This window comes from Populus alba, chromosome 17 (genome assembly GCF_005239225.2).
Source record: "Populus alba chromosome 17, ASM523922v2, whole genome shotgun sequence".
Taxonomy (NCBI): Eukaryota; Viridiplantae; Streptophyta; class Magnoliopsida; order Malpighiales; family Salicaceae; genus Populus; species Populus alba.
In genome coordinates, this window is record NC_133300.1 from 738,844 (window position 1) to 765,057 (window position 26,214).

The following is a 26,214-nucleotide window of genomic DNA, read 5'->3' on the forward strand; positions in this document are numbered from 1 at the left end:
CATGGAATAAAAAATAAATAAAACAAACTTTTAGACTATAACAAAAATTCTAAAAAATTTAAGATTTATTACATATTTTCTCTATACTTTATATTGTGTTCCTCTTACTTCAAATTTTATTTTTCTATTACAATTTAAAATTTTATCTATAGAATTAGGTCATAAAAGAACTAAATCAAAATGAAAAAAAAAATCTAAGCTTGAAATTGGGGGATGGGGGAGGGGATGTTTTACTTATCATATGAAAATCCAGTTCATATAAATAGTGAATGAATTACCATTAAAAAAATTAAAATTATTTTAGTTGTGTAGTTAATAATGCAAAATTCTTAAAATTAGAACACTTTCCAAACACAACATTAACAAACTCCAAGAAGAATATAAAATAAAATTATGTTACTATCCATTCCAAAAGCCCCAAAAACGAACTCTGATATTGGAAGAATTAAACTTGCGAGAGCCGAAGTATATATTTATGAAACTGTAAGGACTAAAATGTAGTTTTGGATTAGCCAAAAAGGGTACTGGGTAATAAAAAAATGGCCCATGCAGGTTTCGAACCTGCGACCTCCGCGTTATTAGCACGACGCTCTAACCAACTGAGCTAATAGGCCTTATTGACATCATTTAAACATTATAATAATATATCTAAAACTTTCATTTCGAGCAAATGCTCTTGGTGAAACAAATATAATGGTTTGAGAGTTTAGATTGACCCAGAAGAGTGGTTTTTTGTTAGTTTGATGTTCTTAAACTGGATATGGTTGATCAATGATCATGCCCCCTTTTGTCTCGTGTTGTTCATCATAAGCTCATCTTGCTGCCTTCCTCGTGTGGGCATTTCCTCTTGAGGTGAATAAAATGGTTGGGCAGTGTCCCGGCTAATAAGGTCCCGTTTGTCTACATGGTTTGAAAAGCTGCATATCATGTAGGATGTATTTAAAATATAATTTTTTTTAAAAAAATTAAAAATTAAAAAAAACACGGTTTACATTAGACAGACAAGGGCTAAGTCACTAAGCTGGTTTGCCGGCGACTTGCCACGAATTATAGAGAAGAGATGGGTGAAGAAGAGGCACTCAATGAACAATTTTATTCGATAGTTCAAGTCACATTTATCTATAAGAATTAGTGAATCCCCCACTAGTATTTTGTTGTTTTCATTTCTACATCATGCGAAACTAGAGTTTTACGGAAGAAGAAAAAAACTGTTTATAGAGCATCCATGACCAAATGCAAGATACCAACATAAAAGTAGCAGATCCATATCAGCCAAAACTACAGCAGATGGACAGCACTTTCTAAAACCCCTGGCCATCGACAACTATATATATATATATATATATATATATATATATATATATATATATAAGACGTACTTCCCCACCCCAACATAAACTTACATGCACATCTATTATAACCAAAACCGAACACTGTAGAGATACCGAAGTCATGCGATCTTCACAGCAACTAGTTTCCCTCGACCCATTGCAAATCCTCTTGTGCCATCTGGCATTCGGGGCCCAGGTGGTTGCTTAGCCATTGTCGGATGCTCACCAAGAACTGGATTTGAAGGGGGAGTTCCCACGTGGTTACTGTGGTGGTTATTGTGATGGTATTGACCTCGCCCACGGCCCTTGCCCCGCCCCCGGTTCCGCTTTCGCTGTGCACCTTCCTTGTCATTGGCATGATCCTCTCCCTTCCCAAGTAAACGGATCTCAGTCAATCAAGAGCTAAAACACCATTTATGTGAGACAATAAATATAACAAGGATGCATTTAAAATGTCAAAATTAAAGCAATTGTATTCCAGAATTCATCTTTTTTTAGAAGAAAAAAAATACTCTATCTAGGATGCTGGCAGTTGTGTCGGACAATGAATGTATCACCCATGATACAAGCATTTCTCTGTCATATCAAAGACCAGTAGCCTTTCCAGTCAAAGCAGCCTTCTCCCCTCTGTCCCTTCATGGGATGAGACAAGGAAAACCAATTCAATTCTCCTGATTCTTTTCTATATCATAAATTCGGTTTCTATTATTAATCAATCTTCCCACTTCATTTGCTTTACAGATAGTAAAACAGAAAACACCAGCAAATAAGTCCAGATTCTTAATTGTCCAATACCACAAAGCTTATGCCAAGTCAGTCCCAGCTGGCCATGTGAAAAATGATATTTCTGTAGAAAATTATTTCCAAAATTTTGCTTTGTTCAAATTCAATGGAATTTTGCTAACACTCACAGAATGCTCATGTGAATGGACATCATGCTGCTGGGCTTGATCTTCTGTCAGCTTTTCATTCGGCATTTGCTCTAAAGCAGAAACCTCATCTTCCTCAGAATGCCCTTGACCATCATGCCCCTTCTTTCCTTGTGCCTGGGTGGATTTCGATTAATGATGGAACAAACAAACACAAATCAGGGGACTAAGCTAGCTCCAAAAACATAATAAACTTCCAAATTCATTAATTGAGATTGAAAGAACAGTATTAAGATCCAAAAGTGCATGTTGTGACTCATGAAACTGTGTCATCCTACAGTGGGAGGCATTGGTTGACAGGGTCAATATGACTTCCTGAGGAACTATAAGTGAGGGATATTTGAACTGCCAATACCATTAAATGGAGACTCAAGGGTTTTAACACCCACCAAGATTACATATCGAATATTTAATACAAGATACTCAATCCTATCATCTCTACTTTCCCTTTTAGACTATTTTAAAATATTTTCCAACTCCAGTAATTATTCTCCCACTGCCAATCTTTTTAATATGAATTATAAACTTTTGATCAGACTATCAAACCAACACGAACAGTTTAAACCTTAAACAGTCTGATTGACTTTGATGGTTCAGTACCAAATTTGGATAGGAGAGCATTCAGATGCATGACATACAGCAATTAGGAACTATTTCATTAGCACTTGGTTCCTAACTGATTAAGCATTATCAGATAGGAAGATCTGCTAATCAAGGTCACATGGCACCTTTAAGTTACTGCATAAGCTATTGCATTAATCAGTTGGAATATTTTGGTAATAAAGCTGGTATCTCTAGCATCATTCTTTACAAATGACAGAAGGAGAAAAAAAAGGAATGAAAGAAAGAAAAAAGAAAATATAGGCACATACCCCACGCTTGAGCATTAACCGAACCTTAAGACCACTCCTCCAGTTTCCCTCATCATTTAGCTCAGCAACCTGCATAATAGTATGTGCACTTAATTAGTCCAATGAGCAATTGATGTTAGGAAATCAGACCCAAGCAAATCATGGAAAAGCAAAATACTTACTGCTTTCTCAGCAATCTCGACAGTCTCATATTCCACAAATGCATGCAACTGCAGCAAATGATAAAAGGAGTTTAGATGTTATGCTTTTCCATGTTCATATGACAAACAATCAAGAAAAAAAATTACAAGAACCAGGTATTATATAAATAGAAATGAGGAATGGAAAATGAAAATGAAAGCATTAACAGCCAAAGCAAAACATATGTGTCTTCCTTTTGGGTGGGTTGGTGTACATCTCTTAAGAATACAACCTTGAAGGTCAATTCTTAATAATTATACTAACCCTAATTTTGTACTGGCATCAATAGATAAGCAAAAATGCAAGATTCATCAAGAAAGACCTTCCTCTGGGTCTTTTTTTTCTGGTTATTTTAATTTTTATCTATAATTCAAAAATCATGTTACATTTCACATCTTTTTTAATGTAAACTTCCTTCTGCCCTTTTTTGTTCTCCATTTTGCAAACCCACTGATAATATAAGAACCTCTTGCTATTGTGAACTTCCTTCAACAACCTTCTTCCAAACTCTTGTATCATTCTAAAATGATTAATAAGCGCCTGAATGATCAAATGGTCTCAAGTTCAAATCTCACCACCTCATTCTCTCTTCTAATTAAAATTAATTAATAACACAAGCTAGTGTAAGCTTGCACAATTTTCAAACCAAAGTGCATTCACTTGAGGGTTGTTAAAGAATATAAATCATATCTTAGAACTTCACCTGGGTTGAGATGATTCTTTGCATGGTATTAGAGCTAGATCCTTGATTTTCACATTGTAGTAGAGCCACAACTTTGAAATGTTGTTAATGCTTGCAAATTTGCTCTTTAGGTAGGGTCTTGGGATTTCTTCTTGTCTTGAGCAACACTTGTTCTTCATCTTGTCTTGAAATTTTCTTGAAAATATCATTATGGTTTGAAAATTTCTTCATGAATTTTACTTGGTTTGAATTTTTGTATTGAAAATTACCTTGGTTTGAAAACTTGGTCTTGAAATTTTCTTGGTTTGAAAATTTTGTCTCAAAAATTTCTTTATTCTTGTCTTGAAGTTAACAACGACATCAATTTTTTGTTGGCAAATCTTTGCTAATTGAATTACCAGCATCAATTTGAGGAGGGATGTTAATGGCAAATTAATGGCAGAAAGCTGGCAGAAAATCAACATGTGAATGGCAGAAATTGTGGTAGATTCTTGGCAGAAATTCTGCGTGAAAACGAGAAAGATTTTCCTCCATTTTCAATTATGAATAGTGAGGTTTAGAGAGAGCAGGAGGCGGAGCAAACACAGAACATATTTCGTACAAAGAAAGCTGCCTTAGAGATAAATGGAGCTTCCATAATTTCTACCATTAACATGCTGATTTTCTGCCAGATTTCTGCCATTAACACACCTCACCAAGAGAAAGAAATGCATGATGATGTTGATAAAAAAGGATTAAAAGTATGCCAAACATAATTGATGCCTTTGCATGAATATCTGCATGAATGTACCTTGTTACTGAAATGCATCCCATCAGCCTTTCCAGATCTAGATGCTGAAGAAGCTCCACCAGAAGGTTGAGGTGGACAGGTGCGAATAGTCTTCACACTGGAAAAAGGAATGGTCAACAATATGAAATGTCTAATACTATATCTGGCATGGTTTATGTAAAGGCTAAACGATCCAATGAAAAATCATTTTGAACAGAAATATCTTGCCTCCCGACAGCAGAAAAGATCTTCATGAGGTTTTGGTGGCAATGATCCTCAGGTAAATTTTCAGCAACAACTATACGAGACTAGAGATCAAGGAAAGTGTTAGAAACAAAACCAGAATTTTGTTTCTCTCTCTAAACTATCAATACACATGAAGCAAAGGAAAAAATACAAAATTTCATGCTTTCTGCCATAGACAGAAAGAACTTAACATAATTTCCAACACTAATAATGCAAGACAAAAAAAAAAGGTTGTGGGCAAAAGAAAACATACTTGCAACTCCTCAACATCTGACTCAGTTAAGGGATGCTGGCGTCTTACTTTCTTTCCATCTTCACTAACTACCTGTATGATGTAACGTCCAAAAATAAAAAACTACACTGCAGTCAACAAAAACAATTGAAAGAAGTTGCACAAACATTATGGGTGATCAAAAGCAATCTTACAAGCTTTGTTGAGTTCCGCAGAATGGTAGCAAGCTGAGAATTATTGTTTACGACAGCTTTAACCTTCTTAAAGGAAGCAACAACAGATATTGGCACTGTATTAAAGCAAAAAAGGGCTTAGAAGGGGTAGAATATAGTTCACATAAATAATAATATTTCACATAGCTTATTGTGAAATAATGGTTGGGTAAACAATCTTTGCACAATCACAAGACTCTAAAGGTGATAACTTGTTAATTTTTTTTTATCATGAGATTTCTTTAGAAAACTACTGGATTGGAAATTCATTGGCAAACTGCATGGATATAGTTCACATAAAACCTCAAGAAAAGCGACATTTTGTTATTTCTTGATTCAAAGGTCAATAAATAGCTAATTTATGGCTTATCAAGGGACATTTTCTACAAGAGTATGTACTACCCAAATCATTATCAAGAGATCAAAATGCAAAGAAAGTAGCTGGTTATCAGGGATTGTTTATCCAATTGTTATCCTAGCTACATTTTCAAAAGAGTATGTACTCTCCTAATCATCATCAAGAGATCAAAAAGAAAAGGAAAGTAGTACTATGCTGAACTTTTAAAAAAAAAAAAATCAGTGAGGAAGATAATGATAAAATACCAAATAGAAGAACAAACTGACAGAAGTTAAAAAACTTTACCATATCCTTCAGGATCCTTGGTGATAAACCTCATAAGATGATCAGTAGTGGCCAAGTTCAAATCACTGAAATAATACTCCACCTGCAAACAGTTAAGAGCAAATGCCAAAAAACATGGCAGTTGATTTCATGATCCAACATGGAACCAAAGGTATCTTAAATCATGTTTCACTTAAATTCACCCTATTGTCATTCTACTAACTCTCTCATTATTCCCTTGTACTAAATTTAACAAGCTCTCCACACCAATGCATCTATTAGTCACTATCAAACAAACCCAATTCATCAACAATCCCAACTGGATTATTCAATGCCTTTTTATGTGCTTTTTGATAGTTTTGACGCCTTTTCCAGAATCCAGATCAAAAGCAATTTCAAATGCAGTCTGAATGCATTCTCAAGCCAGAGACTCCACTATATCAGAAATGCAGGTTTGCGACAATCCTGTTCTTCCATTCCTCTAGTGTATCGCAATCACCACTATAGGCACAGTATTCAAAGACTTCTACCAAATCCATTATCATTAGCAGTATATCTTAAGTTCCCCATTATTTCTAATAACCATCAAGATTAACTTGAATTTCCTTTAACACATGCTCTAAGCTCACTCAACTTAATTACATCACTGATAATTTGTCACTGTTCGCTAATCTACTAAACCTTAAATTCGATGAAAGAAAAACAAATAGATACAAATTCAACTAACCTGATTCAACAGCTTATTCATAGCTTCATCACTCTTAGCCGCATGATCCGAAGAAGCTGGTGCATCCTTGTTCACAACCACTTCAACCTCTTCCTCAAATTGCTGCGGCAACCTTTTAGAATTATGCAGCTGATTATGCTTTCGAACCGGGACATACTGCTGTTGATGCTGATTGTGATGATTATGGTGGTGGTGATGGTTGTTATGGTGGTGGTGGTTCGGAACGGGGATGACGTGAGGCAAGGGAACAGGGCCATGAATCGGAACGTGAAACGGAGACGGAGGGAACATATGCATCATGCCCGCGGGAGGAGGAGGGGGGGGAGGGATCACGGACAATCGCGGAGGAGGTTGAGGTTGGGGGCGCGTGGGGACAAAGGCGGGAGCTTGTGCGTTGAGTTTACTAAAGGAAACATTACGAGAAAGCGAAGGATCAGACGAAGGAGATTGATCTGGGGTTTCAGGCACAGATTCTACTGACGAAGGAGATTGATCTGGGGTTTCAGGCACAGATTCTACAACAGCCACTAACTCTTCTTCTTCTTCTTGATTTTGTTGTGCCATTAAAAGTTCGATTTTTTGATACTGTTTTAGGGTTTTTTTTCCTTCAGTTTTTTATTTTTAGGGATTCGATGATCTAGGGTTTTTAATTTTATTTTCTGGGGGGAGGGGTCCTGGAGAGAGGGAAGACAATGGAGAGGATTTCTCGGTTTCAGTGCTTCATCGTCTTCCGTATTTATACTTCCGAGGAACTCACTTCTCGTAGAGACAACTTCAATTTAGTCCCTACTGTATGACTTTGTTATCAATTTAGTCTTAATCCTTTGATTTTATCAATGTTGCCATAAACGTGTTCAGCGACATCAAACAAAGACACCCTTCCAAGTCCCATCTATTTTTCATCAATAACAAGTAGAAGTTCAGTGACAAATAGAAATTCACGTGATTCAATTCAGTGCTTCATCGTGTTTTGTATTTATACTATCTGAAACTCTCTTTTTTTTTTAGGAAAAACTTCAATTTAGTTTCTAATTTATTACTTTTTTTATCAATTTAGTCTTGTTCTTTTGATTTTGAATGTGATTGATAACATCAAATAAGAATATCCTTCCGATTTGATTTGAACCTGGTTTTTATTGGTAACAATTAGAAGTTGTTGTACATTTTATACATGATTGTCAAGGTATTTTATCTAGATATCAAATTAAACTTTAATTTGTTCTTAATGTTAAATAGATAAGGCTTTATTTTTTATACAAACTAGAATTGAATAGGTAGAAAAAACATATTATGTTTCGATGTTAAAATTATATTTAAGATCTTGAATAGCTAATTGTTATGGATAAGATATTCAAACTAGAAAACATAAATAAATGAGTCTCTATTTGATCATTCAATATTAAAAATATATGAATAATAATGTATAATTTTATTAAAAAAATATATTTAATCCCTTACAAGCTAATGAATAAAAACAAATGGAAGGTCTTTGCATTGAAAAGGGTTGGTGATTGATTGGTGCTTATTTGACATCTTGAATTGAAACATCAAGGAGTGTTAAATTGGATGGAATCTCTTAATTTAGATTTATAAAAGGTGAAATTTTAAAAAATATATTGAGACTCAAAGTGATAGCAAGGCAATACATTAAGGACTAAACTTAAGTTTTCCCAAAAGTTATCCAACATATATGGACCCCATTGTCTTTTCAATCTTCATCTGTAGGTTTATCCTTGTGTAGGCTTATTCATAATTATTATATATAAAGTTAAAACTAATCATGTATTTTAGTGTGGACTATAATCAAGGTAAAATGAAGATTTTGCCCTTCAATAACTAAAATGATTGAACACAAATTTAAGGTTAAAATAATTTTTTCACACTTTATTGGATAGTGCAATTATGCCCATGCTCTTGAAAAAAAAAAAAAAACCAAAACGAGGAGCTTTTGTGATTTCTTATATTTTTTTATAATATAATTACCGATCAATCCTTGGGGTCGAAGTTTTTTTTTACCTAACATCAAAGGTTATTTTTAATTTTTTGACTTAATTTTGTTTTTTGCAATTGATAAATAAATAAAAAAAGTGATTGAAGCGGAAGGCAACCGCTCTCTTTGGGCCATGCATACGTGGCACCTCCAGTGATTATTGGTCGTCTTCATGGGTGGTATCCAAAATATCGCACCATCCTTTACATGACGGGTTGATATGTGTCAGACTTTGTAGCATGATAGAGCTCTGACAATAATTTTTCTTTTTTCCTTTTCTTTTCTCTCTCCTCCATTTCAAAAGATGTGTTGGCCTTAAAAAATTGCAGAATGATCATCAATTTTTTAATTGTATTGAATTTGATTTTTGTTTTTCAATTTTATCTTTTAGCATTTGATTTGTTTGTGTTTTTTTTTTTTATCAAATTTAATATTCATTCTTTTAATTTCTATTTATTTTTTCTTTTAATCTTTTTTCTTATTGGATTTTATTTTTTATTTAATTCCTAATCATTTGATTTTTTTTTAATTTGATTCTTATTTTTATGATTAACAAATCCTTTTATTTTGAATTCTCATCTTAATTAATTGTTTTTTTTTTCCAGTAATTTCATCCCTCATTGTTTAATTTTATTGAATTTTCATATTATATTTTGTGCTTATTTTTTTTATCATGATTTTAAAACCTGATCCAAGAGTCAACCCCCGTCATGTCTCGAGTCACGAGTTGGGTCGAATCACCAAGGTTGCTAGGGCAATTAGATATTTTTATTGTACAGGAAGTAAAAATGATATTATTTTGATAAAAAAATAATATAAAAAATATTTAATGTATTTTGACATGATTTTCTCCTAACTAATCACTTAAATTTTTTATTTGGCTAAAAAGTAAAAATAATATTATTTTGATAAAAAATAATGGAGAAAAAATTCTTTCTTTGATTGGTTTTTCTTTGTTATATATATATATATATATTAATCATTCTCTTAATTGGTTTTTTTTTTTATATCATTTTCTTGGTTTTTTTTCTTTCAATTTTGTTCCTCAATATTTTTTTTTATTTTTTTTTCAAACTTAGTCTTTAGTTTTTTAATTGCTCTTTTTTCAAGTCCTTTTTTTTAAATTTTTTTTTCCTTTAGAATTTGCCTCTCAACATTTTATTTATTTTTTAATCTCATTTTGGCTCTCATTCTTTTAATTATTATTTTTTATCCCTTTTATTTTCTTTTATTTTTTGATTAAATCCCTTATTATTTTATTCCATTAGTTTTTATATGAGATTTAATTCTAATTATTTTAATTATTATTTGTTATTTGTTTCTTTTTTTTATTTTTTTTCAAAATTAGTAATTTTTTCAAGATTTGTTTATAGTCGTTTGAATAGTCATCTCGTCTTATGACCGAGTTATTGATTTAGAAGATTAACTCAATTTAATTCTGTTTGTTTTTATTTTTTTTTTATCTTGTCATTAAACTATTAGACCTTGAGTTTTTTATTTTTTTTTATTTTATTTTTCAAGGTTATCCTAGATCATGGGTCAATCAAATGAACCCAAATTTATTCAAATTATTACTGTTTAAATATTTTTTATGTTAAAAAAAAATTAATCCATCAACAATGTAGTACGGGGAAAAAAATCTAGTGATGGAACTAAACCCGATATAATTAATGTCTGCTGATATTGATTAATCTATTCATAAGATATAATATGGGAAGCAGACACACTTTTGTTCTCGAGTCAAGCCAAGATAATATCCATTCATTGTTGTTCTTGTGGTGGAGGAGATGGTGAAGTGGCCATTGTGTTTGTTTTGTGTGCCAAGCCCTGAAATGGTTGGTGGGTGTCTGAACATTGTATGAAGCCTAATTTTATACCAGTTAATCATGACCATGATCATCATCATTCCTTTGTTGATAAAGATAATTAATGGCGGGCTGGTTCATGGATTGTGGGGTCTCTACTGATTGTGATATCTTTTGAGGGATGGAAAGGAACTATTCAATTATTCAACTAATCGAGGATAGATCATTATTATCCCATATCAATGTTATCCTGATAGAATTGACACTGTTGAGTTGGGATCCAATGCGTGTGCCTCCTCTGTTCTCTCCCAATTCCATAAAATCCCTCAAGAAAAGCAGCTACAGCATGGCAAGCAAGAATTTCTTATCCAAGTTGAGCATCTAATTAGTCAAACATGGAGGAAGAAAGGTAGTTGTAGCAAAAACAGTGTCACATATTGTTCATTACTCAGAAGGCTTAGCCTAATAAGGGTTCTCTGGGTGTACAATTTAAAAAGCCAGCGATCAAGACAGCTTTTGATGGATATGAATGCTTTTATCCATCAACTATAAGCTCATCAGATCTGCCAGTTTTCCAGTTATTCTCTCTGTCTATGATCATATTCAGCTAAAGGAAAGACCACTGCTCAGTTTCCAGCACATAAGCACGGCTCTCTATCTCCTCTTTCTTGATTCAAACTTGTGTCTAATAGCATTCCAAAAGGCTGGCACGGCAATATCATCAGGGACTTCCTTGAAAGATGGGAGGTAATTCACATCCACAATGACATGGTCGCCAGTGCCTTCCTGGATCTGAGATGAGGTAAGACATGAGAGGATGTAGATTTGCATGCAAGTTCAGATATATAATACCCTAAACTCAACTGCAAAGACGATAGAACAGTTGCAGTTGGCTTCTTAATTACACAGATGCCAAAATATATATCCCACTGAGGGGTCAGGGTCTATAACCAAAAAGAAAATAGACCAAGCGAAGTAAAATTGGCTCCAGTACGAATGCTTGATGCCAATCTTATACAAGAATAGCAAAGCATTTCTGAATGATACTTTCTCACTATTCATCTTGGGTTTTCTACCATTATAAACCACTCATCAAATAATCAAGAAAAATCATCAAATATTAACCAGGTTTAACAGGTAAAAGAAGCAAACTGCAAAGGATATGTAGTCAAGGAAGCATTACTTACAACAACATCGAAGCCAAAGATGGTAAGATCAAGTTTTCTAGCAAGCCAATTTGCAGCATCTGTGACTAGCTCAAGATCAAACGAATTAACATTGGTCTTGATGGAATCCGCACCTGTAGAGTGCCCAGTGCTGGTGGGTAGAGATTTTAAGCTGCAGGGGGTAAGCACAAGATTGTCAAAACTGCAACATAAGACATTACCATAACTCAAGAAAGCAGAAAGCAAACAAAGAAACTAAATGCTACCTGTCGAAGAGTAAAGGTCTAACTTCATTTCTTTCAGATGATTTGGTCAAGACATCTGCATTTGGTATAGATTTCTTTACTGCATAGAAAACTTGCTCACCCAAGACATAAATCTTGAATATAGTAGATGAATGGTCCACATACTCCTGCAATGCCAAACAAACCGTTCAGAGCCAGGAGAACAGAAAACATGAAACTCAGCTGTCAAAAAGACCCTTTCGAAGGCTCAACCACTTTGGCAACTCCTCTGACCAAGGGCTTTGAATATATTTCAGTCATGTTAAATTACATTTAGCTTACTGGAAGGATGGTGTAAAACTATGCTGTATCTATGTCAAATACAAGCACTAATCATTGTTCTGCTGTTTCCAGTCAAGCATACACAATTAGAACAACCACACATTGGTTCATACTACTGTCATGCCCGAATGCAGGGCCAAAAAGTCAAACCAAAATTGGCATAGTACTTTTGTGCTCACCTGAACAATTGCTGGAAGAGGAATATTTAAATCCTTAAAATCTTCAACTCTAAAGGTGATTGCCTGCAACGCGAGAATTAAAATTTTTTAAGACAGAAAATTAAGGACAAGGAACTAAAAAATAGTGCAGCTCCCTAGTAATGAACTGCAAACAATGTCCAAAATGTCAAAAATGTAATAATGTTAGGCAAACCCAAAACGATGGAGCTGATCTATCAGTAACCTAGAATGATTATCCATACAGCTGGTGCAGACCACATAACCAATATTCAAAATTGATAGCAGCTCTAAGCATCTAACTATAAAATGATGAACAAATCCTTCCGGATAAGCACCTAAAATTGGAGAAAATACAGGAGAACTTGAGATTTCATTATTAAGGAACTTGCTTAGTGAGTCCACAGAAAAAAACCAAGCATTACAGAGTCCCTGTTGCAGCATCGAGATGAAGTCCTGATTAACATTTTTTATCCTACAGTTGTATCCTTTGCAATCAAAGAAATTCTTACCATACTGTGAGCATCAGCTACTCCACAGGCAACTTGAGGTTTCACTATACTTGGAAGAGATAATTTAGCTTCAGACAGACTTTGTGCCAAATCAGGGTCATTAAATCCATTAACCTGCATATTTGAACTCTGGTTGTAACTAAATTTGAGGATAAAACGGTGAAACGTTCAAGAGATCATGCCTGAATGGACCCTTAATGTGCATCAAGAAAATTGGTATCAATATGGAAAACACCCAAGAAACATATGCTTAAACAATGAACAACACCAAAAATCATCGTAGTTGATTTTGCAATGACAACAATGCTAAACATTTCATTTTGTGTCCAATGATTTGTGAGATCAGTTTTACTATTTTAAATAGATACCATTATGATCAAAAGACCTTTAGGAAATGGGGTCCTCTGATTGCCCGACAACTTTCTTTGTTGAGAGCATCCAGCCCAAGAAGAATTTGTTGGATCTTTAGTCGATCCAGTACAGGATATATTTTATCAAGTGGATCAATTGCAAAGCAATCAGAATCTTGTTCCATATACCTGCGGAAGAAAGGGACCCAGGCACATTATTATGTCATTAATCCACAACTTTGTTTGCAACATTTTGATTTATCATCACCATAAAAATGTATGAAAATGAATTTGAAACTACCTTTGCAATTCTTGCATGCCTGCAGAGAAAGTAATTTTGTTCAAGGATTCTGAAGAGCAGCTTAAGTCAACAGAGATAATTTCATCAGTTGCTTTATGCAGAACTATGTCAACGAGTTGTAATTGAGATTGCAGGGGAAGCTCAAACGTGAGGGGTAGAAACATCAAACCATTTGGAGAAGGATTCATGGGGAACGCACCCCTCTGCAACAAGAACAAAGAATAAGCTTGCAATTGTAGACTTACATCTAAACTACAATTTATACATGGGTAAAGATACAGACAAAAAACATGGAGCATGCACCATGAAATGTCAAACTAACAATTTTTCTTGTAAGTTTAAAACAAAATCAGTGAAGAGCTAACGCAGATTGAACTCTAGATCCAGAAAATATAATGAATCAGTTTTCAATAGCACTGAAGGAACTCGATCAGGATATCGTGGCTTCACATTGATTTCTTTGTATATCTGGATTCTGGAGAACATCTATGATCTATGACAGTCTTTCTCCAACATCAGTAATGCTTCCAATTCCTCTATCAAGAACTCACCTTGGCAAAATCTTCTTCCCGAGAAGGCTTCATAATATAACCAACAGTCACAACTCCATCACCAATAGCCTGTTTGAAATTGGAAAAACAAAACAGTCAGAGAATATTTAAGAAGAACTAAAATTCATAAATAAGAAGTGGATTTGCTAATTGGATAATAATCAATAATGATAACCTTTCTAATTGAGGAGCAAATTATCATAGGCAACTCTTCCAGTTTACTGATGCAAACCACTCCTGAACTCTCACATGCACCAGCACCTTCAACATCTAAAAGAAAAGAAAACAAGAATCCAGAGTTTTTTTTTTTTATAAAAAAACCAAACCTGAATCCACAAAGACAAGATACAAAACAGAATCCACTGATGTCTTCTACTAAAACAAAGTCACTAATACATAGAAATAACAAAAGGGTATAAACAAAACTCACCAAAAAAAACAATGATCCAACCCAAATTGCTTAATTGACCAAAAGCAACCTTCTTGTCGCTAGGAACAAGAAACAAAATTTTCCCTCCAATGCCACCCCAAGAAAGTGTAATCTCATTAACACCATCAACAGATGATTCATCATCCAAGAGAAAACAATCAAAGGAGTATTCCGTTGCCATTTTTTTAAGTACACTCACCTATAACAAAAGGGCAGGTAAAAAAAAAATTGATCTTTCAAACAACCATCTCATCAAAGAAAACAAACCAGAAAGATACAAAGAATTGATGGACAAACCTTATTGTGAGGGAGAGACGGTGAGAAAGAGATCCCAATGTGGAAATTGGAGTGGCGGAGCTTTCGGAGGAGAGAGTGAGCTGAAGAGTGGAAAGAGGGGGTGGCATAATCATGAATTAGAAGCGACTCATGGATCATCACTCCTTTCACTACTGAACCCATTTTGGGTTTTCCTGGTCACTCTGCAAATGAGTGAGAGTGAGGGGAGAAATGTAAAGAGAGAAAACAAGGTGAAGAAAGGAAAGGAGGAGCTATGCTCTCCCTGTTTTTAGTAGTAAAGAAGAGCAGAGAAGGAGATGCCTTGAAAAGGAGGGTCCTTTTGCATCGAAATGCGTGTAAGGTTTTCGGTGTCTTTCACACTTGTCCTCGGCCAGGTTACTTGTGTCCTGTTTTTTATTGCTTTGATTATGGGATCATCGTTTGAGGTTTTCTTCAAAAGAAAATTGTAAGCTTTTACTGGAGGGATAAAATGTAAATAATGAAAGCTTTAAGGATCAAATTGGATTTTTACTCAAAATCTTAGAACCAAATTAAGCTTTTCTCAGTATTCATGAGGGAAATAAAATTTTAAAACTGAAATGTAAGCACTTAAAACAATAAGGATAAAAAACATGGAAGTACAACTTTAGAGATTAAATTGGATTTATGTGAAAAGTTCAAGGACCAAATTAAAGTTTATCAACATCAAGTACTAGGCATGAGGGGAATGAAGTTTTAGGATTGAAATGTAATCTCCTAAAACCATAGGGTCAAAAAATATAAGGATAAAGAATTTTAATGGCCAAATTGAACTTTTGTGAAAACTTCAAGGACCAAATGAACAATTCTCAACATTCAGGGATTGATAAGTGATAATAATAAAGTTCTAGGATTAAAATATATGTACTTAAAACTATAAGAATAAAATTGTAAAATTCAGAAGAAGTAAGATCAAATTAAACTTTTTTAGAAACTTCATAAATGAGATTAAAATTATATATTGTCAATGACATTTTTATATAATGTTTTTTGGAATTCTGTATAACTCTCCAATGAATTTATCGTCGGTGATTTTTTCAATAATATATTTTTATTTTTTTAAATTAAATAAACAAACTAGGAAAGAAATCCAAATAGATAAAACTAAAATAAAAAAAACCAAATATATATTGTAAAACTTTTATTGTCTATAAATATGCATTAACAAATAAAGCCATAAACAACTTGATTTTCTATCAATTTAATACTTAATATTTCCATAAATATAGCTATAAACCAATTGATTTTTTTAAATATCAATTCAATTCCTAATATTTCCATAATTTCTCAATTGAATCTGTTTATCCATTAGTAAATTTACCATCATCTTCTTTTTTTTAAAAAAAAAAATGGTGCCATTTTGTTGCATAAAATATGCACGCTATATGAAATTATTAATGTATTAGTCCATCGGCCTGCGCGACACCATGAGTTGAACAAATTTTTTAAAATATAAAAGAATATTAATAGCATGAAGAATTTTTTAATTGTTTTATTTAACTTGACTTAATTGGATTAATTTTGAAATATCACAACCTAATTATATATCTAACTCAAGTTTCGAACTAAATTAAGCAGGAGTTAGCCCAAATTAAAATTGATTTTATAAATCTAAATGCAATCTTAATAATTGGTAAAAACATGACTGAACTTTTAATAAAAGTTTAAAATAATAATTTTTTAACAAAAATTATTGAGACAATGACATATTGAATCGTTCTCAGTACCCCAACGAATCATGTTATGGACTCCATTGAGTTCACTAATTTTTTTTATAAAATATTTTTTTAATTATATGATAAAAATATATTTTAACAAAATTGAGCACCAACCTAAAAATAAAAACTTATTTGACATAGTGATAACCCTATAAAAAATAAAAAATAATAATAAAATAAATCATGAAATTTATTCCCCAACTAATTCAATATTGATTGATAATATTAAGAAAAAAACTGTTAAAAAAAATTAATAAATAAAACACCAATCTAATATCTGATGGGGACACCGAACCAGAAACACTATTTACACACGCGTATAATCAGACGATGGAGGATAGCCCAAACCATTGAGAAATTGGGCTTTAACTTATGTTTTTGGGTTTAATTTATATGGACTTTCAGTTGAGTTTTATTAATTTGACTTTATTTGTTGGATATTTTATTTAATGGGCCATAAGCCTAATCGCTTATTCAAGTTAGGGTTTTAGTATAAATACCCTGCTTTTCTAAATGTTAAGGGACTTTTGATGATTAATGAAAATTTACAAGTTTTGCATATCTACAATCCCCTCTCTTCCTTTTCTTTAGCTTCTTTTTTTCTTTAAAGCTTCTTTCTTTTCTTGCTTTAATTCTTTTTATTTGTTGTCCCGCGTCAAATTTGGTATCAGAGCCAGGGTTTTAATTGTTCTTACAATTAAACGGTCCATAATATTGCTAAACCCTAGATCCGGTTTGATCTTAAAAAAAAAAAGTCACTGTTCACCGTGAAAAAAAAATTGTTCTGATTACAAAAAAAAAGTGTGGACGCCGATACTGTTCATCGGTACTATTCAAAGTTACTGTTCATAGAAAAAAATTCATTGTTCATCGATCAACACTGTTACTGCTCGTCTTCTCCAAATCTGCATCAACGCTGAAGTCGAAATTGTCACTGCATCAACACCGGTCACACCAAGATCCACGCAGCAACAGATCTGCCATCCATCCACCAGCTCGCACCACCAGATCGACACCGCAAGAGACATCAATGGATCTCCAGCTTCGGCAGCACAACAGACCACCATCTTCAGCAGTGTTGTCCACAAACCACTGTCGTCGCCACAAATTAGAATCACAAACCACACCAGACGCCACAAACCACCAGACGCCGCCACCCACAACACCCATCACAACCAGCATCGATTCGGGTTTACAGCAGCAAAGGCAGCGCCTCAGCCGGTGATGTCCTCCTCAGCGCCAGCGACCACCCACAGTACCATCGTTGCGCCCCGCCATTAGCAACCGACAGAGCAGTAGAATCGACCGGCGGCGACCACCATCTGCAACAGACTACAGTGGTCCTCGCCTTCGGCAGTCACGCGTGCGTCGCCAGCAACAACACCCAAGGAGACGGAGAAGAAGGAAACAGCAGCTTGCAAGGCAAATTAATTAACCTGCCACGTCAGCGCCACATCACCTGCCACGTCATCATTCAGAGACAACATCTAGCCACATAATCGACACATCATCATGTCGAGGCATCAATTGTGTCAGCAGCCACGTCAGCCCTCTAAATCCACATCAACATGAGCAGCCACATCATTGTCCACCACATCAGAATGAGCAGCCATGTCACCCCAATTGCCATGTCATCTGAGGTCCATCCGCGATCGAATTCGACGATTTGAATCTTGGTTGGTAAATTACTCTATTTTTGATTTGTTGATTTTACCTTTTTGGTATTGCACTTAGTATTCAAAGTTATCATTAATATTACTTTTGTGCCAAAAAAAAAAATTCTCACCTAGCATTTTTATTGTTAATTATATTCTTCAACCTCTTTTATTAGTGATAGCTAATATCTTGTTCTATTTGATAATTATAAGTTCTTGCTTGTGACATCGTGTTTGATTAATCATTTACACTTAAAAATCTAGTATTACTTGCTTACAATTTTATTAGTGTAATTTGTTCTTGATTAATCTCCACATTTAAAAAAAAAAAAGGATAAAAAAAAATATTAGCTTTATTTTTGTATTGTGATTTTACATGCAAGAACCATTTGTGATCTCAATTCCATTTATAAGGTAGTATTGCATGCATTTGTGTCATAATCATCTAGTGTCTAAGCTTAAGTTTACACTTACTGTAGACTCAACCTTTAGTGATACTCTTATGATCATTTCAAGGGAACTGCAAACTTAGGTGATCAACATGTTTAGAAGAATTGAGCCCCAAGAGAGTTTTCGAATAAGGCACTCAAAGACCAATAAATATCACAAGAATAATTATTATGGACAAGATCACTCTGAACGACACCAATATGTCCATCATTTAGGTTACTCTAAACACAATGACTTTGATGAGCGAGTCTTGAGTCCTAACAAAATAGAAGCCTCCACTTTTGACGGTCATCATGACCCTTGGATATTTGATATGTGGATTCGTGATATGGATCAATTCTTTGAGTGGCATAATTTGTCTGATAATAAGAGAGTTAGATTTGCTAAGATGAAACTCATTGATAAAGCCAAAATTTATTGGAGAGATGTTGAGGATTGTTTAGAGATGAGAGGTAAACCTCCTATAACTGATTGGATCAAAATGAAACAAAAACTTCAGGAAAAGTACCTACCCCAGTCTTATAGGAATAAACTCTTAGACCAATGGAACAATCTAAGACAAGGGAATAAGTCTATCAATGAGTATATAACGCAATTTAATGATTACATGATTAGATGTGCCATAAGAGAGAATGAAGCCATGACTTTGCGTAGATTTTGTAGAGGCTTAAATGATGATCTTAGAAGAGAAGTTGTATTTCAAGGTGTATCTACCCTTGACCAAGCTTATACCTTAACTAAAGACTACAAGTTGGTCACAAAAGGATCAGTGGAAAAATCATCAGGACTCTTATAGTATCCCTATTAGGTCCCAATTCAGAAGTAGTGATTCTTTGTTAGTTGCTCCACCCCACAGACCTAATCCTAGTAACTCACAACCTTACAAGAAAGATAAAGGCAAACGAGTTGTTAATGAAGTGTCTAAAGTGAGTTCTATGGTTAAGTGTACTAATTGTCTAGGTTTTGGTCATATCTCTTTACATTGTACCTCTAAACCTTTAGTCATCCAAAAATATAAAGATCTAGGTAAGGAGGAATATTGTAGTGTTGAAGTGTATGAGCCTAATCTTGAGGATTTTAGTGACCTTGATGACAAGGATGTGCAAGAAGAGGGACTTAACACAATGAGTCCACATGAGCTTGAGACTAAGGTTAAGAAAGAGTCTGATATGTCTGCTTTAATGGTGGAGGAAATTTTAGGAAACTCTTTAGTGGGACCGCCTATAGAGATGAGTATGGTTTTAGAAGAGTTTCATGATATTAGTCCTCCTAAACTACCTGATTCCTCATCCCACATGCTTGGTGTCCAGGACATCATAAGTTTAGAGCAACATGTTGAACTTCTTGACTTCTTACCACATGCACGTGATGAGGAAGATGAAGATAATCCTAGGTTACTTGATTGTGTCCATACCATATCTACACAGGTTTCAGACAATGCTTGTCTCATTCCACACCCTCAATCATTTAGTGTTTATAGTTACAAACCTGAGGAACTGATAGAACACCTTCCCATATCTCCTCACAATAGGATGTTTAAGTCAGCTGAGTCATTACCATGTAGGGTTCATAATTTGCATATTGAGATCATGAAACAAATTCAAGCAAGTAATGAACAATACAAATTTCGAGTTGATTTACTTAAATATAATGATGCACTTAATGTTGGAGATTATTTCACGATACAGATTAGACCTGAACGGTGTCCTTTGGAAATCGATCATAAATTGCAAGTAAGTAGTGCTAGACCATTCAAAGTGTTGTAAATGATTACATCAAATAATTATGTCATTAAATTGCCGTTAAACTTTGATATTAGCTCTACTTTGAACATGAAAGACCTCAGTATTTATAAAATACAGCCTACCCCTGATGCTCCTTTTGATACCCCTACCTCATTATCCATATCTTTGGCACAAAAGGAACATATTAATGTTACTTTGAATGCACAAGTTGTTTTTACCAGGGATGGTGAACTTCAGCAAGTCCCAGTATATGGACTCGACGACCAGATTCATACTATACTTGGATTATCAGAGAGACATCACAACATTTTGATCCTTATCTTTGAGAGCATTATCGGAGCTGCCTTAACCTATACTCGACGGGGTCGAGTTCTTCCAACCCCGGGAGAATTGATGGGGACACCGAACCAGAAACACTATTTACGCATGCGTATGATCATAGACGATGGAGGATAGCCCAAACCATTGAGAAATTGGGCTTTAACTTATGTTTTTGGGTTTAATTTATATGGACTTTCAGTTGAGTTTTATTAATTTGACTTTATTTGTTGGATATTTTATTTAATTTTCCATAAGCCCAATCGCTTATTCAAGTTAGGGTTTTAGTATAAATACCCTACTTTTCTAAATGTTAAGGGACTTTTGATGATTAATGAAAATTTGCAAGTTTTGCATATCTACAATCCCCTCTCTTCCTTTTCTTTAGCTTCTTTCTTTCTTTAAAGCTTCTTTCCTTTCTTGCTTTAATTCTTTTTATTTGTTGTCCCGCGTCAATATCATAGTTATTAAACCTAGCCTATTCACTTGATAAATCCAGGAAATTTTTTTTGGGGTTTTAATTTTTCACATTAAAAATTTAAGAAACAATTCATGTGAATGTAGATTATACATGTTGTAAATAATAAACTTTAAAAGATTATTTCAAAAGATTTTTTATCCCATATTGAAAAGATACCATCTTCTCATTTTAAGTTGAAATATTTAAACAAAAAAGATTTCTTATCCCACATTGAAAAAACACAACTTTTTTATTGTGAACATAAAATATATATACTAATGGATTTCCAATCCTATATTAGAAAATTTAAAACTTCTTCTAGTGTGTTATATAATGAACTTTAATATGGGTTGGTAATCAACAAAAAAAGCTGGTAGGCTCGAGTGTATAAGATTGGGTTGAGCTAGTGAAAAAACATTGATTCTCCCTCCAATGTGTGCGAGGCAACACTTATGCTATAAATACTAGGGTAATTGGTTTTTTCTTCTAAAAACTCGTTTTTAATCCATTTTCAACCCAAAACACCTAGAAATAACCCTAATAATCTTTTTAAACCAATCATTAACCTTTAAGAGTGTAAAAAAAGGACCAAAAACCCAAATTCAACCCGAAAACCAATTTCTTCTTGATCTCAAATATGATTTTTTTAGGCACTTTCAATGTAAAAAAAACATCCAAGTTAAACTTTCCTCATCATATGGAAACATTTGGAATAAAAATCTAATTTTTCTCCAACTCTCTAGAACTTTTCGACATAACTAATCTGTCGATAATGTTGTCTCTAATGATTAGTGACATGGTTGTGTAATGTTTCTCCAACTATCTAGAAATTTTTGATGGAATTAATTCATCGGTGATTCTATTTGTAATTTATAATCGTTGGTGATTCCATCAGTATGAAACAATTTCTTTTCCCCTTGTATTTTTTTATTCCATATCTATTTATCGTGCAAATACAATAAAATCACAACACAATAACATAATTTATGTTTATAATAATAAAATCACAAAAATAAACATTTCATTCACTACAAGATTACATAGTTTTACCAACGGAAATATTCCGTCGGTGTGTGATAGAACTTTCGTTGGTAAAGTATTTACCGACTATATTACCGACGGAATACTCCCGTCGGAATACCTTTTGTCAGTGATTCCACATTCCGTCGCTATATCGGTCGGAAATACAAAAAAAACTTTTACCGATAGTTTTACCGACGGACCGTGCGCGCAAAAAAAAAAAAGTTTCCCGCTTAGAATATACCGATGGAATATTTTCCGTCGGTGTTATAAAAAGACCGACGGACTATCTCCGTCGGCAAAAGTGTCGGTGATATTTTATACCGACCGAATATTTCCGTCGGTATATACGTCGGTAAATTTATACCGACGGATTTGTTCCGTCGGTGACGTGGCAGACACTGTCCAATGCCGACGGAGTTTTTCCGTCGGTAAATCCCTGTGTAATTAATTGTTTTTTAATTATTTTGAAAAAATAATATAAATTAATGGTAACACAAACCAATTATGCAAATAAAATTTATATTAAGCAACAAAAACTCAAAGTGAAATAATATTCATTACAAAATGAATGTGTTTCAAAAAAACATTAAACAAAATTTTAAATGTAAATAATGTTTATTAAAAATTAATATAAAGGTGGAGGAGGAGGAGGAGGAGGAGGAGGATGGGGGTTAGGTGACTAAAAAGGATTAGGCGCATATGTTCGACCTTGTGTCATGTTCATGACCATTTGCCGAAGCTCTTCATAGGCCGCTCTTTGTTGTTCAGACTCTGCTCTGTGTTGTTCGTTCGCCAATCTTTGCTCTTCTTTGAGTTGTGTGTATGCCTCTGATAGGTGGTCGCACCTTTGCTGCAAGGCCACAAACTCCTTAGATTGGGAGCTCGATACAGATTGGGAGCTCCCAGCGGTTGAAGCAGTACCGGTCGATCGCAAGTTGGCCGCAGTAGTGTTGGAGAGCCCGTAAACCCGATTTTTATCGGGTCCACCTGACGATCCAACCTCCATCCACAAATCTGGATCGAATTCCGGATGGGTCGATGGATCGTCCCCGTATCTCTCCCTCAACCGATTATTATAGGTCTCCTGAAAAAAAAATCATCATATTCAATTCAATAAACATAATAATAACTTACAATATAAAATGGTTGAACAAACATACCACAAAATGTTGAGCACGGTTGTCAACGAACTGTTGCGTCCCCTTTTGGCGGTCATGACTTCGCACGTACGTCTCCATAAATAGCTCCATAAGGCTCGGCTCACGTCCAAGAGACGTAGCCTATAATGAAAAAAATGTATTAACAACAAATTAATTGAACGATATATTTCATTTAAATTAATCTTACTATCTGTTTCGCATGTGCAGAAAACGGAAAGGAGCTGCCGGTGTGCGTTGTCACCGAGCCATGAATTGGCCGATTCCGGTTGCCAGCACCGGACTGTGAGCGTCGAGTGAACCGCTCAGACGTCACGTGCTGAAGATAGTGCGGCCATATATCTTCCGGGATGTATATTGGTTTGAAATCCCTCCAAACCGCAACATCGTTCCAGCCTTGGAACCCCTTATCCCTCGCTGTTTTTTTTGCTTTTTTTTGGGTGTCATACCAAAAATCACGCAACCTAATTCACGCACGAAAAAATTACATTTCGAAACATAAATAATTATGTAAAAAAAAGTCGTATTGTTTTCGATGTTACCTAATTGCCGTGTGATTTTCCCACACCCTCCTCACAACAGTGTCATGTTCATCATCCCAGTAGAATCGATGTTGTATATACAAAAATAATTTTTTAAAATGTTAATAATTTATTTACAATTATAACTAGAATTTATTAGAAATAAGCTGAAAATTATATATTAACACGAACCTCAAATCTACGAAACCATGCATTGATTTGAGGCATCCATTCAGGATGTGGATATCTGACTCCATTGAAACAATGGAATCTCCATCGACGCTTTAAACGCCGATGATATTACTCGGGCGGCCTCAATGTTTGTGAACCTGAAAAGAAATGAAATTAATTTGTAATTACTTCATAAATTATGTTTTAAATTTGTTTTTTTTATATAAAAAAAACTAAAACCTTAACAAACTTACATTGAAAGATCGTCCTTCCACTATGCCTCGTACTGGCGGGTAAATTGATTCCGCTTCGAAGGCACGCCGCTTCTGCGATGTGAAACATCGCTGGAAGAGGTAACATCGGTTGACGGCGCAGGTGGTGTAGGTGCCTCTTCTTGAGATGCACCTAAGGAAACATCATCATCGCTGCTAGACGAACTTGATTTGACTGGACGTGAACGACCAGCTTTGGATTTCATTCTCCGCATCTAAACAATTTTATATAAATAATTGTATAATAAACTTCAAAAGTTAAAAAAAAAATCGGCAGCACCTCCCCTATACTGGATACTACCCAAATCCACAAACCTGCAAATATTAACAATAGCCACAACCAATTGAACCAATCTATACTAATTATTCCAACATATTCAACTATTAATCCTAAGATAAATTCAACGTTAACAATTACAATTCACAAATTAATTAGTAATTATATTCAAAACAATAAAAAATATGACAAAAAATAAATTCAATAAATTCAATAAATTCAACAAATTATAATTCAACAAATTAATCATTTTAATTCAACATTAACAATTATAATTCAACAAATTAATCATTATAATTCAACATTAACAATTATAATTCAACAAATTAATCATTATAATTATGACAACAAAACAATAAAAAATATTCAAAAAAAAAAAAAACCTACATCAATAAAAGAAACGAAATATACATACCTTAATAATGTGACAAATTCAAAACTTTATCTACATTACCAAAAAAAACACCAAAACAACAAAATAACAAAAATAAAAACAACTAAAAATAAATTAAAAGTAAATAAATTAAATTGGAAATCGATAATTATTCCAACAAACGCAATTATTAATTCTAAGGTAATTCAACATTAACAATATTAATTCAATAAATTAATCAATAATTATATAGGCAATACAACAATAAATTATATTCAATAAATTAAAAAAAATATAGACTAACAATTAAATTAACAAATATTCAACAAATTCAAAAAATTCAAAAAAATTCAAATATTCAACTTTAACTAATTCTAAGTTAAATTAACTAATAACAATTCTAACAACACAACAACAAAAAATATTCAAAAAATTAAAAAAAAAACCTACATCAAGAAAAGGAACGAAATATACATACCTTAATAATGTGTCAAATTCAAAACTTTATCTACATTGCAACAAAAAACACCAAAACAACAAAAATAAAAACAACTAAAAATAAAATAAAATAAATTAGAAAAAAAACACATACCTTTTAATATGATGAAGATTTACAACACCAAATCTTGCTAGAGATTAAAGGTGAAAGTGTTTAAGGATTGAAGGGAAAAAAATGAAAAATCTGAGGTGAAAAACGGAGGAGAAGCGAAGCGGCGGGGAGAAGAAGAAAAAATGAGGCGAAGTGGCGGGGGCTGGAACTTATAGGGCAGTTTTACTGACGGACTCACCGACGGAATTTATATCCGTCGGTAAAAGGTAAAAAATTCCGTCGGTAACAGGTCAAAAATCCGTCGGTATTTTTTGAATTTTGCTCCGAATTAAAAGCCCTCCATATTTTTCGCAGTCCGTCGGTGATTCCGTCAGTAATATGACAAGTTCAGAGGCGCATTAATTCACACACTTTGGAAATCGCGCGGTCCGTCGGTATTTTTGTCGGTAATATGTGTGACCGACAAATTACCGACGGACCTATTCCATCGGTATTAGCGTCGACAAATCTGTCGGTGAATCCGTCGGTCATTGTGACATTTTGTTGTAAATATTTTCGAA

At 34.0% G+C, this 26,214-nt stretch overlaps 2 protein-coding genes and 1 non-coding gene across 4 annotated transcripts; all 3 read right to left on the reverse strand.

Moving 5' to 3' along the window:
• Window positions 1-540: 540 nt before the first annotated feature.
• On the reverse strand, window positions 541-614 carry TRNAI-AAU (transfer RNA isoleucine (anticodon AAU)). Its single transcript has one exon. It is a non-coding gene; the product is annotated as a tRNA-Ile (tRNA).
• Window positions 615-1,065: 451 nt separating this feature from the next.
• Window positions 1,066-7,513, reverse strand: LOC118037776 (la-related protein 6B). Of its 2 annotated transcripts, none has more exons than XM_073405820.1 (11): window positions 7,309-7,511; window positions 6,803-7,266; window positions 6,097-6,178; window positions 5,436-5,530; window positions 5,263-5,334; window positions 4,992-5,071; window positions 4,785-4,881; window positions 3,294-3,341; window positions 3,133-3,201; window positions 2,243-2,377; window positions 1,066-1,699 (listed from the first exon to the last, which is right to left on the reverse strand). In XM_073405820.1, exons 1-11 carry the CDS (start codon window positions 7,364-7,366, stop codon window positions 1,451-1,453), a joined length of 1,449 nt encoding a protein of 482 aa, XP_073261921.1. In that variant the 5' UTR covers window positions 7,367-7,511; the 3' UTR covers window positions 1,066-1,450. The 2 variants fall into 2 exon arrangements, with proteins under 2 accessions (XP_073261921.1, XP_073261922.1); XM_073405821.1 differs by having other exon boundaries at window positions 1,592-1,733; window positions 7,309-7,513.
• Window positions 7,514-10,923: 3,410 nt separating this feature from the next.
• Window positions 10,924-15,338, reverse strand: LOC118037777 (inositol 1,3,4-trisphosphate 5/6-kinase 4). Its single transcript, XM_073405514.1, has 11 exons — window positions 14,947-15,338; window positions 14,650-14,848; window positions 14,395-14,489; window positions 14,220-14,288; window positions 13,669-13,871; window positions 13,403-13,556; window positions 13,018-13,131; window positions 12,509-12,571; window positions 12,030-12,175; window positions 11,785-11,935; window positions 10,924-11,389 (listed from the first exon to the last, which is right to left on the reverse strand). Exons 1-11 carry the CDS (start codon window positions 15,106-15,108, stop codon window positions 11,252-11,254), a joined length of 1,494 nt encoding a protein of 497 aa, XP_073261615.1. The 5' UTR covers window positions 15,109-15,338; the 3' UTR covers window positions 10,924-11,251.
• Between the last annotated feature and the right edge of the window lie 10,876 nt (window positions 15,339-26,214).